The 13,732-nt window shown below is 43.0% G+C and overlaps 1 protein-coding gene and 1 long non-coding RNA gene across 3 annotated transcripts in view; one reads left to right on the forward strand and one right to left on the reverse strand.

The window, feature by feature from the left end:
* Window positions 1-2,843: 2,843 nt before the first annotated feature.
* The window catches only part of LOC128928812 (uncharacterized), a 29,082-nt gene continuing 18,193 nt past the window's right edge, over window positions 2,844-13,732 (reverse strand). The window contains exons 1-3 of one of the 2 annotated variants that reach the window (XR_008474407.2): window positions 8,200-8,282; window positions 7,988-8,045; window positions 2,844-2,928 (exon numbers count right to left, since the gene is read on the reverse strand). This is a non-coding gene — a long non-coding RNA (uncharacterized LOC128928812). Of the gene's footprint in view, window positions 2,929-7,987; window positions 8,046-8,199; window positions 8,283-13,732 lie in introns of those variants that run through there. The other variant, XR_008474406.2, reaches the window with a different exon arrangement.
* On the forward strand, window positions 12,620-13,295 carry LOC100414342 (histone H2A.Z). The gene has a single exon (XM_002743659.6). The coding sequence runs from the start codon at window positions 12,759-12,761 to the stop codon at window positions 13,143-13,145; it is 387 nt and encodes a 128-aa protein (XP_002743705.1). The 5' UTR covers window positions 12,620-12,758; the 3' UTR covers window positions 13,146-13,295.

The raw sequence follows: 13,732 nt of genomic DNA on the forward strand, positions 1-13,732 counted from the left end.
AGCAGAAAGAACACGTGTGTTCCAGCATTCCAAGCCAGTCTTGAGAGTCAGGCTGGCTGGGCCACTTTGGTTAGATACTCACTCCAAAATTAGTGTCTTCATTCAATGGAACGGATGTACTTAAACTGTAGGTTAGTTTAAGCCTCTCAGGTCCTACCCATGGGATGGAATTGCATTCCCAAAATACATGGCTGTGTGAATACTCAAATGAAGATCTAAGCACCTAGGATTTAGGGATCAGTCCTGAACTAATTATTGTAGCTGGTAGGGAGGAACAGACTGTGTTGACTGGCTGGACCTGGGACTTGACCAACTCTTGGAGTTGGTGTCTTGGCAACAAAGAGAGGTTAGCCTCATGCAATCATAGGGACTGGAAGTGAGATGGTGGTTTCCCAATCCCAAAATAGAGATGCTGTTCCCAGAAATGGAGGAAGGGATGTTGAGCTCATGTCTTAGTCCATTTTGTGCTGCTATAACAGAATAGTAAGACTGAGTAATTTTTTAAAAAAGATGGATTCGCTCTGTTGCCCAGGCTGGAATGCAGCGGTGCAATCTCAGCTCACTGCAACCTCCGCCTCATGGGTTCAAGAAATTCTCCTGCCTCAGCCTCCTGAGTAGCTGGGACTACAGGCATGTGCCACCACCCCTGGCCAATTTTTGTATTTTTAGTAGGGATGGGGTTTCACCATGTTGGCCAGACTGGTCTTGAACTCCTGACCTCAGGTGATCTGCCCACCTTAGCCTCCCAAAGTGTTGGGATTACAGGCGTGAGCCGCCGCACCCGGCCTCAGACTCTACTTTTAGGAGAATCTAGGGTAAGTCAAAGATTTTAGCTAGTCTGATATTTGGATATGTCTTCATACTTTTTAGACATGTGAGAAAGAACTACATTTTGTGTTTTTAAATTGGCCTCCCACCTACTGATCAGGAGCTGTGGTCAGAGGATGCTGCATGAAGGGACTGAAAGTCAAGACTCTGGAATCCCAGTGAGGTCCAGGCCTTTCCTGGCAGGCAGCAGCAGCCTGCCAGCTGCTGTGTCTGGGGGGGCGGGGCGGAAGGGTGTTAGAAGCGTTCCAAGATGAACTGTTGCCCAGAGAAGCTGTCAAGGGCTGACTGCAGGCCTTGAGAACTTTATCAAGATGTCACCAGCCAAACAGAGAAAGCGGCTATGCCTCCAGTTGAGCTCCTGTGGTTCTGACCAATGTATTAGGCTACTGATGTGTTCTCAATGCCACTTGGACATCGAGTGTTTGATTGGGGTGGCTTGCCAGTGGCAAGGCACAAATCAGCCTTCACAGAGATAGTAAGAGGAAGCTGGAGAATGGGCTGTCTCTCTGTCTCTAGTGACCTTGCCGCTTCCCTACTGACTATAGATAGACATATGTCACAATACGTCTCTGCTCCCCTGGGCTCGGCATCCTCTACAAATGCCCACTGAAAATCCCTGACACTGTTTGGATGAGTGCCTCATTTTCCCAACCCTCTGGCCCCTGCCCAGCCACCTACTGTGCCCTCCTCCTAACAGGGCCCTTGGCCACTTCCCCAGGCTGAAACCTTGCTCCTTGTTGATTGCAAATGAGATCAGCAGGCCCAATACTCCTTGCCTTTGACAATCCTTTCCTTCGTAACAGAAAATCAGCAGTGCCAGCAGGGCATGAAAACAGCCCAGTTTATATATATTTGTCAATATCTCAATTTATGGTCAGGCATATTTGGGGAATTTGGAACAAAACTGAATGGTTACTGACTAGCCCCAGATTGACATTTTGCAATGGCTCTCCATGGCAGTTCAAGGAACTGTGTGGGGCATTGAAGCCTCTTCAATTGCATCTTATCTTGTCCCACAAACACCCACTATTGAGTCAACTCAAGGAAAACACTTTGTTTGATTTTTTTTTTTTTGAGACAGAGTTTTGCTTTTGTTGCCCAGGCTAGAGTGCAATGGCGTGATCTTGGCTCACTGCAACCTTCGCCTCCTGGATTCAAGTGATTCTCCTGCAGTGGCTCTGTGACCATCTCACCCCTCTAGCTCCCATGCCTGTACCCCCACTGGTCCCACCACAGGGGATGCTCTTCCTACTCCTGTTCCCCTTTTACCTGTATACTTAGAATCATCTTTCAGGTCTCAGCTGAGTGCCCCCTCCTCCAGGAAGCCTTTTTGACTTTCTCAAACTGAGTAAGGTTCCTCCTGTAAGTTCCCAAGTTGCCTAAAATAAACCTTAGCACATTGCCTTGGGCTTGTTCCTTGCAGCAGGTGATAAATTCCTAGACATTCAAGTATTATGTTTAGTTCACCAGTCATGTCCTCAGGGCCAAGCCTTGTGTCTGCCACAGAGAAGGTACTCAGTATTTGTTGAATAAGTATTAGCTGGCTTCAAAGTGTCTAATAATTTGAGTTGAGGGTATATTCTGAGTTAATGAAATCTCAGGTTTTATACTATATATAAAAGTGAAATCCAGGCCGGGCACAGTGGCTCATGCCTGTAATCCCACCACTTTGGGAGGCCAAGATGGGTGGATCACCTGAGGTCAGAAGTTCAATACCAGCCTGCCCAACATGACAAAACCCCATCTCTACTAAAAATACAAAAAAATTAGCCAAGTGTGGTAGTGGGTGCCTATAATTCCTACTTGGGAGGAATTAGCTACTTGGGAGGTAGGAGAATCTCTTGAACCCTGGAGGTGGAGGTTTCAGTGAGCCGAGATGGTGCCATTGCACTCCAGCCTTGGTGACAGATTGGGACTCGTTTCAAAAAAAAAAAAATTGTGAAAGCCAGGTGCAGTGACACACAACTGTAATTCCAGGTACTTGGTAGGCTGAGATGGGAGGACATCTTGAGGCCAGAAGTTTGAGGCTGCAGTGTACTATGATTGCACCTGTGAATGGCAATTGCACTCCAATCTGGGCAACATAGCAAGAACCCGTCTCTAAAAAAAAAAAAGTGGAAAATAATTAGTTCATGTGCTGATGTGTTATATTAATATTATTGTTATGTTAATACATCAAATATATTTACATACATAAATATTTTAGAATCATATAAGCACAAATTTTTAAAATACTGTATTATTAAAAATGGAAAAAATAAATATGCAACAATCTAACAATATAAGCATTATTTATTTTCCTCCAGCCCTTGTCTTTGGGCAACTAAATTTCCCCAAGTCCCAGTATATGTTCTTTTTATCCTTTTACTTTTTTTTTTAGACAGTCTTGCTCTGTCGCCAGGCTGGAGTGCAGTGGCGAGATCTTGGCTTACTGCAACCTCCACCTCCTGGGTTCAAGCGATTCTCCTGCCTCAGCCTCCTGAGTAGCTGGGATTACAGGTGCCTGCCACTATGCCCAGCTAATTTTTGTACTTTTAGTAGAGATGAGGTTTCACCATGTTGCCCAGGCTGATTTCGTACTCCTGAGCTCAAGTAATCCACCCACCTCAGCCTCCCAAAGTGATGATTACAGATGTGAGCCACTACGCCTGGCCTCTACCATTTTACTTAGCATTACAATATCAACATTTTTCATGTTGGAATCATGACCTTTGGAGCTAAAAGAAATGTTAGGAATGTTCCCATCCATCTGCTTTATTTTTAAATATAAGGAAACTGAGGCTCAAAGCAGTGAGTGACTCCAAGTCTCCCAATAAAATAACCATTCTAGTTTCTTGACTTCCTGATCTGTGATGTCATTTTCCTGCCCTGAAGTCTTTGAAATTTTCTTTTCTTTTCTGTTTTTTTTTTTTTTTTGAGACAGAGTCTCGCTCTGTTGCCAGGCTGAAGTGCAGTGGTGCAATCTTGGCTCACTGCAAACTCTGCCTCCCTGGTTCAAGCAATTCTCCTGCCTCAGCCCCCCGAGTAGCTGGGATTATAGGCATGCACCACCACGCCTGGCTAATTTTTATATTTTTAGTAGAGACAGAGTTTCATCACGTTGGCCAGGATAGTCTTGATCTCTTGACCTCGTGATCTGTCCACCTGGGCCTCCCAAAGTACTGGGATTACAGTCAAGAGCCACCACGCCCAGCCGAGATTTTTTTAGACACTTTCTCTACTTTTGCATCTGAACAGGAAAACTTTGTTTGTTTTTTGTTTTTTTGAGATGGAGTTTTGCTCTTGTTGCCCAGGCTGGAGTGCAATGGCATGATCTCAGCTCACCGCAACCTTCGCCTCCTAGGTTCAAGTGATTCTCCTGCCTCAGCCTCTTGAGCAGCTGGGATTACAGGCATGTACCACCATGTGTGAGTAATTTTGTAGTTTTTTAGTAGAGACAGGGTTTCTTCATGTTGGTCAGGCTGGTCTTGAACTCCCAACCACAGGAGATCCTCCTGCCTCAGCCTCCCAAAGTGCTGGGATTATAGATGTGAGCCATTGCGCCTGGCAGGAAAACACTTTGAAATGAGTATTCTGCAGAACAGATAGATCATAGTTGGACTTGCATGCAATCATTGGTTAGAGTTTAATTACATAAAACTCTATACTCCCATGGAATTCTCATACACTGGTGGTGGGAGGATAAATTAAATTGATACAACCACTTTGGAAAACTTGTTAGGACCATTTTGCAAAACTGAACATCTACCTACCCTCTGACCAGTAATTCCTTTCCTACATATACTTCCATCAAAAACGAGTGCTTAGGGCTGAGCATGGTGACTCATGCCTGTAATCCCAGCACATTGGGAGGTTTAGACAGGGGGATCGTTTGAGCCCAGGAGTTTGAGGCCAGCCTGGGCGACATGGTGAAATCCCGCCTCTGCAAAACAAAACAAAACAAAGCTGGTCATTATGGCTCATGCTTGTGGTCTCAGCTGCTCAGGAGGCTGAGGCAGGAGGATCACTTGAACCCAGGAGTTTGAAGCTGCAGTGAGCCATGATTGCACCACTGCATTCCCGCCTGGGTGACAAAGCAAGACCCTGCAGGAAAAAGGAAGGAAGGAAGGAAAGAAGGAGAAAGAAAAGAGATGAGTGCTTAGGTTTAGCAAACATACACACAACCCCAACATCTATCCACATTAGAATGGATAAATAATTATGATCTATTCATATAATAAAATACTGATCAACAATGAAAAACGATAAACCTCTGCTACATGTCAAACCATGAATGAGTCTAATAGACATAATGTTGAGTGAAAGAAGCCAGGTAGGCTGGCACGGTAGCTCATACCTGTATTCCCAGCACTTTGGGAGGCTCACTTGAAGTGAATATTTCTAAACCAGTCTGTGCAACAAAGTGAGACCAGGTTTCTACAAAAAGATGTTTTTTTTTGAGACAGGGTCTAGCTCTGTCACCAGGCTGGTGTGCTGTGGCATGATCTTGGCTCACTGCAACCTCTGAACTCCGGGCTCAAGCAATCCTCCCACTTCAGGCTCCCGAGTAACTGAGAACAAAGACATGCACAACTATGCCTGGCTATTTTTTTTCTTTTTATGTACTTTTAGTAGAGACAGGTCCGCATATTGCTGAGGCTGGTCTCAAACTCCTGAGTTCAAGCAATCTACCCACCTTGGTCTAAAGAAAAAAAGATTTTAATTAGATAGGCAAAGTGGCATGTGCCTGTAATCCCAGCTACCCAGGAGGCTGAGGCGGGAGGATCACTTGAACCCAGAAGTTTAAAGTTGCAGTGAGCTATGATTGAGCCATTGCACTTCAGCCTGGGTGGCAGAGCCAGACCCTGTCTCTAAAAATATATATATACGGGCCGGGCACGGTGGCTCACGCCTGTAATCCCAGCACTTTGGGAGGCCAAGGTGGGTGGATCACGAGGTCAAGAGATCGAGACCATCCTGGTCAACATGGTGAAACCTCATCTCTATTAAAAATACAAAAAAATTAGCTGGGCATGGTGGTATGTGCCTGTAATCCCAGCTACTCAGGAAGCTGAGGCAGGAGAATTGCCTGAACCCAGGAGGCGGAGGTTGCAGTGAGCTGAGATCGCACCATTGCACTCCAGCCTGGGTAACAAGAGCGAAACTCCATCTCAAAAAAAAAAATATATATATATATATACACATATAGAAGCCAAGGATAAAATATAATATACTATACCATTCCATTTATATAAAGTTCAAGATAAGACAAACTAATCTACAGCAATAAAAGAATAATGAGCCAGGCAATGTGATTCTTGCCTATAATCCCAGCACTTTGGAAGGGCAAGGCAGGTGAACAGCTTGAGTCCAAGAGTTTGAGGCCAGCCTGGGAAACATGACGAGACCCTCATCTCTCCAAAAAGCACAAAAAAGTTACCTGGGCATGGTGGCACATGCCTGTTGTACTAGCTACTTGGGAGGCTGAGGTGGGAGGTTCACTTGAGCCTGGAAAGTCGAGGCTGCAGTGAGCTGTCATTGCACCACTGCACTCCAGCCTGGGTGACAGAGTGAGATCCTATCTCAAAAAATAAAAAATAAAAAAAATAATAGTAGTTATGTGGGAAGGCAGTTATTGATTATAGGGAACACGAGAGAGTTGGTAACACTGGGGGCTGATAACATAACTAATATCTTGATAGAGATATTAGTTATGTGAGTGTTTATGCATGTAAAACTACATCAGGTGGTACACTTAAGATTTGTGTACTCTATGTGTAAAATAAAACTGTATACATATATTATGCTTCCTAAACTAGTACAATCTGAGTAAGTCAGTAGTCTTGTTAATTGCCAATTAATTTCCTGACTTTGGTAATGCACTTACAGTTATGTGAGGTGTTACCATTAGGGGAAGTTGGATGATAGGTACACGGAACCTCTGTACTATTTTGCAACTTCTTGTGAGTCTATAATTTTTTCAAAATATGAAGTTAAAAAAATCTTATCCTTCCTATTTTTCATTTAAAAATCAGACAGTTCAAACATACTATTATTTCCATCATAATCCTTCTTGCCTTCAACTAAATTTATGGCTCAAATTCATTTATTTTCTTTTCTAAGTGATTACAGGCTTGCCCCTCCCTCCCTCTGTCCCTTCCTTCTTCCTTCTCTCCCTCCCTTCTCTCCTTCCTTCCATCCTTCCTCCATTCATCTATCTACCTGTCATCCATCCATTATTAAATCCTTCCTTCTTTCCTTTCTCCCTTTCTTCCTTCCTTCTTTTGTTTTCTCTTTCCTTCCTTTCCTTGACTATCATTGAATCTGGTTTGTGTCTCCTTTCTGCCCCCTCTAAATCACCCCACCTCAATGAATCCCTGCTCTGAGAGAGTATCTCCACTTTTCTGCCCATAGGCTCTTAGTGCCCCACACCTTGGTGAATCTAAGAGCTAGAAGTCTAGAAGTCTTAATTCTAGTCTCCTCTCTGCTCCAAATCCTGCTGACCTGTGGGCAGACCTCTAATTTCTTTTCCTTTTTTTTTTTTTTTTAGGCAGAATCTTACTTTGTCACCCAGGCTGGAGTGCAGTGGCACAATCTCTGCTCATTGCAGCCTTGCCTCCCGGGCAGCTGGGATTGCAGGCTCCCACCACCATGCCCAGCTAATTTTTGTATTTTTAGTAGAGACAGGGATTCACCATGTTGGCCAGGCTGGTCTTGAACTCCTGACCTCAGGTGATCCACCCACCTGAGGTGGCCTCCCAAAGTGCTAGGATTATAGATGTGAGCCACTGCACATCTATATTTCTAGGTCTGGGTTTACCTGTTTGGAAAATGGGTTGAATAATAGATGCCTCCTTCACCAGGATGTTGAACTTTAATTACTGTTTGCAATGTTGCATAAGAGAGGAGATGAAAGGCAGTTTTAAAGTCCATGTTACTGGCATTAGTAGCACAGCTGAGGAATTTGTTTGTGAGTTTGTAAGGTTGTTATAACTGGGAAAAGGGTGAAAAAAGGGTTGGTTTTATATGGAAAAGCCTTACCCAGAAAGCAGCCACAGATTCTGGTTAGTATAAATAGCAAGAACACGTTGTACCTCAAAGTACTTTGCAAATTTCACATTCTTCCATGCCCCTGGAAAGATAGAACCCACAATTCCAAAACTGAAAATAAGGAGTTTACCTGGGTTTAAGGCAGGAAAATTCAAGAGCTGAGTTTTGGTGAAGCTGTCCTCAGTTCTCTTCACAATTTACCAAAAAAAAAAAAAAAAAAAAAAAAAAAGCAGTTAAAGCACAGAATTCTTCATTTTTACCATCAATGCTTTGCTTTTTCTTTTTGTGTTCTGATCACATTTCTATCAATATTACAGTTAACAAGAATTTTTAGAAACCTACCATTTTGGGGGAGCACTTTATAAAGGAAAGGTTAGGATAAAATAAAAGGCTAAAACTCAGCTCAAGCCTTCAAAGCATTTACCATCAAACCAGAAGATAAATAGGAGTGAGTGGCCTATATTTAGAATTTACTTCACAGTGACCTGTTATTAATAATAACTGCCCCCTTTGGAGTGTCCAAAGCCCTTTAAAATGCATACTTCATTTGATCCACCGACAGTGCTGGAATTACAAGCTCTGGTTTAAAGATGAGAGATTGAAGCTCCAACAGAAGTGACTTTTCTAAGGTTACAAAGCTGCCAAGTGATGGCATTGGGACTTAAACTTGGTCTTGGGAATTGGAATGGTCTAGAGGAATCTGGTGGAATGATGTAGTGTTCTTTGCACTGTACTGCTGTCCTAGTAGAACTCAAAGGAGAGCCCTGGCTTTTTGTCCTAGGTTCAATGCTAGTCTGTGCCAAAGACCAATGCCATGTGGCATCTAATCAGAGAGGAGGTGTAGTTTAGAGGTTAAGGGTGTGGGCTTGGACTCAGAGGCTCTGGTTTTATTCCTGGCTTTTAATGGCTATAAGGATTGGAGCATACGACTTGACTTTGCTGAGCTTCAGTTTCCTCATCTGTTAAGTGGTTATATAATAACAATGTTTCCAACTCTAATAAAAGAGATAATCTATGAAGAGCACTTAGCAATGTGCCTGGCAGAGGTAAGCTTTGCCAAAAGCTATGAGGTGATCTTAGTAGAGAAATGAATCGCTGGCCAGTGCACCTTAACCCCTGAAATGAATCATCTTGGGCTAAAAATTCAAAAGAATTAAAACCTAAACCAAACCAAAAAAAAACTCTTTATTTTATTTTGTTATTGTATTATTTATTTATTGAGGCTCTGTCACTCAGGCTGGAGTGCAGTGGCGTGATCTCAGCTCACTGCAACCTCCGCCTCCTGGGTTCAAGTGATTCTCCTGCCTCAGTCTCCCGTGTAGCTGGGACTAAGGCACATGCCACCATGCCCAGCTAATTTTTTGTATTTTTAGTAGAGTTGGGATTTCACCATGTTAGTCCGGATGGCCTCTATCTCCTGACCTCGTGATCTGCCTGCCTCAGCCTCCCAAAGTGCTAGGATTACAGGCATGAGCCACCACTCCTGGCCTATTTTATTTTATTTTGTTATTGTTATTATCATTTTGAGACAGAGTCTTACTCTGTAGCCCAGGCTGGAGTGCTCACTGCAACCTCTTCTTCCCGGGTTTAAGCGATTCTTGTGCCCACTCAAGTAGCTGGGATTACTAGTGTGCACCACCACACCCAGCTATTTATTTTAATTTTTATTTTTAGTAGAGATGGGGTTTTACTATGTTGGCCAGGCTGGTCTCAAACTCTTGGTCTCAAATGATCTGCTTGCCTTGGCCTCCCAAAGTACTGGGATTACAGATGTGAGCCACCGTGCCCAGCCATTCAGAACCCTTTTATTTTGAGATAACTGTAGATCTCTGTGCACTTGTAAGAAAGCATATGGAGAGATCCCCTAAGTCCCTATGTCCTTTGCCCATTTTCTCCCAATGGTAACACCTTGTATAACTATAGTACAATGTTACAATCAGGAAATTGACATTGAAACAATCCATCCACCTTATTTGGATTTCGCCAGTTTTATATTCATTCGTGTGTGTGTGTGTGTGTGTGTGTGTGTGTGTAGTTCTGTACAATTTGATTGTGGGTGGATTTGTTTGACTGCCACCCACAGTTTCATCACAAGGATACCTCATGTAACCCTTTTATAGCTACAGTCTTCTCCCTTCCTCCCTGCCTCCTGGCAACCACTAATCTATTCTCCATCTCTATAATTTTGTAATTTCAAGAATGTTATATAAATAGAATTACACAGTATGTAGCCTTTCTTTTTTTTTTAATTTTATAAATAGAGATGGGGTCTTACTTTGTTGCCCCAGGCTCGTTTCAAACTCCTAGGCTCCAGTGATCCTCCCACTTCAGCCTCTCAAAGTTGTGAAATTATAGGCTTGAGCCTATAGACCAAAGGCTATGTTCAGCCTTTTTTTTTTTTTTCTGGACAGGGTTTACTCTGTCACCCAGGCAGAAGTGCAGTAGTGTGATCACGGCTCACTGCAGCCTCAGTCTCTCTGGGTTCAGGTGATCCTCTCATCTTAGCCTTCTAAGTAGATGGCACTAGAGGTGCACAACACCACTACTTTTTGAATTTTTCTGTAGAGACAAGGTTTCACTATGTTGCCCAGGTTGGTCTCAAACTCCTGGGCTCAAGTGATCTGCCCACTTTGGCTTTCCAAAGTGCTGGGACTACAGGCATGAGCCCCTGGGCCCTGGCCTATGTAGCCCTTTGAGATTGACTTTTTTTTTTTCACTCAACACAATTTCCTTGAGATCCAACAAAGTTGTTGCAGGTATCAATAGTTCCTTCCTTTTCATTTTTGAATAGTATTCCATGATACGGAGGTACCACCGTTTGTTTCCTATTCACCCATTGAAGGTCATTTGGTTTCCAATTTGGGTCTATTATGAATAAAGCTGCTATGAATAATCATGTGCAGATTTTTTTTAACTCTTTTTTTCGAGTTCAAGTGTTCTTAGATATATATATATATATATATATATATATATATATTTTTTTTTTTAAAGACTAAGTTTACTCTGTTGCCTGGGCTGGAATGCAGTGGCGTAATCTCAGGTCACTGCAACCTCCGCCTCCCAGGTTCAAGTGATTCTCCTGCCTCAGCCTCCCAGGTAGCTGGAATTACAGGTGCCTGCCACCAGGCCCAGCTAATTTTTGTATTTTTAGTAGAAATGGGGTTTCACCATGTTTTCCAGGCTGGTCTCAAACTTCTGACCTCAGATGATCCACCCTCCTCAGCCTCCCAAAGTACTGGGATTACAGGCGTCATGTACAGATTTTTGCGTGAACATTAAGTTTTTCATTTCTCTGGGATAAATGCCCAAGAGTACAACGGCTGGGTATCGGTAAGCATATGTTTAATTTTTTAAGAAACTGTTGTATTTTTTCCAGACTGTTTTTGCCATTTTGCATTCCCACCCGCAATGTATGAGTGATCTAATTTCTTTGCATCCTGACCAACATTTGGTGTTATCATTTTTTTTTCTTTTGAGACAGAGTCTCGCTCTGTAGCCCAGGCTGGAGTGCAGTGACATGATCTCGGCTCACTGCAACCTCCGCTTCCCAGGTCCTGGTTCAAGCAATTCTCCTGCCTCAGCCTCCTGAGTAGCTGGGATTATAGGCACGCACCAACATGCCCAGCTAATTTTTGTATTTTTAGTAGACATGGGGTTTCATCATGTTGGCCAGGCTGGTCTTGAACTCCTGACCTCATGATCCGCCCACCTTGGCCTCCCAAAGTGCTGAGATTAAAGGCGTGAACCACTGCATCTGGCATTATCATTGTTTTGTATTATTTTATTTTATTTTTGAGATAAAGTCTTGCTCTGTCATCCTGGCTGGAGTGCAGTGGTACGATCATAGCTCACTGCAGCCTTGACCTTTTGGACTAAGGTGATCTTCCTGCCTCAGCCTCTAGAGTAGCTGGGAACACAGGCATGCTCCACCATGCCCAGCTATTTTGTTTTTGTTATTGTTAAGAACAGGCTCCTGCCATGTTGTCCAGGCTGGTCTCAAACTTCTGGGTTCAAGCGATCCTCCCACCTTGACCTCCCAAAGTGCTAGGATTACAGGTGTGAACCACCTGGTCTGTTTTTTATTTTAGCCATTCTGACAAATATGTAGTTATATCTCATTGTAGTTTTAGCTTGCATTTCCCTAATTACTAATGATGCTGTGCATCTTTTCATGTGTTCATTTTTCACCTGCATATCCTCTCAGTGAAATGTCTATTCATGTCTTCTGCCCATTTTCTAATTGGATTGTTTGATCATTACTGTTGGGTTTGTCATTGTTTTAAAGATGGGGTCCTGTTATATTGCCCAGGCTGAACTCAAACTCCTAGGCTCAAGCAAGCCTCTCACCTCAGCCTCCTGAGTAGCTAGGACTACGGGTGTGTACCACTGCACCTGGCTTACTGTTGAGTTTTGATAGTTCTTTGTCAAGTATGTAGCTTACAAACATCTTCTCCCCATCTGTAGCTTGTCTTTTCATCTTATTCACAAGGTCTTTCACAAAGTCAGTTTTAAATTTTGATGTGGTACAATTTATTTTTCCCTTTATGGCTTGTGTTTTGGTGTCAAGTCTAAAAACTTTTTGCCTAGTTCTAGATCCCAAAGATTCTTTCCTGTGTATTTTTCTTAAAAGGTTTATAGTTTTATGTTTTATATTTAAGTCCTTGATCCATTTTGAGTTAATTTTGGTATATTATCCAGGTTCTTTTTTTCCTCCATGGATGTCCAATTGCTCTGGCATTATTTGTTTAAAACGCAATTTTTCGAGTATAAAGGGAGCGGGGAAGGCGGGAGACAGCGCAGTTTGAATCGCGGTGCGACGGAAGAGTAGGTGGTGGGATCTCGCCGTGGGTCTGATTAGCTCTTTCTCTGCCTTGCTTGCTTGAGCTTCAGCAGAATTCGAAATGGCTGGCGGTAAGGCTGGGAAGGACTCCGGAAAGGCCAAGACAAAGGCGGTTTCCCGCTCGCAGAGAGCCGGCTTGCAGTTCCCAGTGGGCCGTATTCATCGACACCTGAAATCTAGGACGACCAGTCATGGACGTGTGGGCGCGACTGCCGCTGTGTACAGCGCAGCCATCCTGGAGTACCTCACCGCAGAGGTACTGGAACTGGCAGGAAATGCATCAAAAGACTTAAAGGTAAAGCGTATTACCCCTCGTCACTTGCAACTTGCTATTCGTGGAGATGAAGAGTTGGATTCTCTCATCAAGGCTACAATTGCTGGTGGTGGTGTCATTCCACATATCCACAAATCTCTGATTGGGAAGAAAGGACAACAGAAGACTGTCTAAAGGATGCCTGGATTCCTTGTTATCTCAGGACTCTAAATACTCTAACAGCTGTCCAGTGTTGTTGATTCCAGTGGACTGTATCTCTGTGAAAAACACAATTTTGCCTTTTTGTAATTCTATTTGAGCAAGTTGGAAGTTTAATTAGCTTTCCAACCAACCAAATTTCTGCATTCGAGTCTTAACCATATTTAAGTGTTACTGTGGCTTCAAAGAAGCTATTGATTCTGAAGTAGTGGGTTTTGATTGAGTTGACTGTTTTTAAAAAACTGTTTGGATTTTAATTGTGATGCAGAAGTTATAGTAACAAACATTTGGTTTTGTACAGACATTATTTCCACTCTGGCGGATAAGCTCAATAAAGGTCATATCCCAAAAAAAAAAAAAACGCAATTTTTCCTATATTGAATTGCTTTTACACCTTTGTCAAAAATCAACTAGGCATATTTATGTGAGCCTATTTCTGAGCCAAGAACTCAAAGGAATTTTGACTCAAATATTGATCTCAGGTGAATAAATATAAGAAATCAATCCACAGAGAGACTGAATGAAGACTAACATGAAACATTTATCAAACAATCTAATGCTCT

This window comes from Callithrix jacchus, chromosome 1 (genome assembly GCF_049354715.1).
Source record: "Callithrix jacchus isolate 240 chromosome 1, calJac240_pri, whole genome shotgun sequence".
Lineage (NCBI taxonomy): Eukaryota > Metazoa > Chordata > Mammalia > Primates > Cebidae > Callithrix > Callithrix jacchus.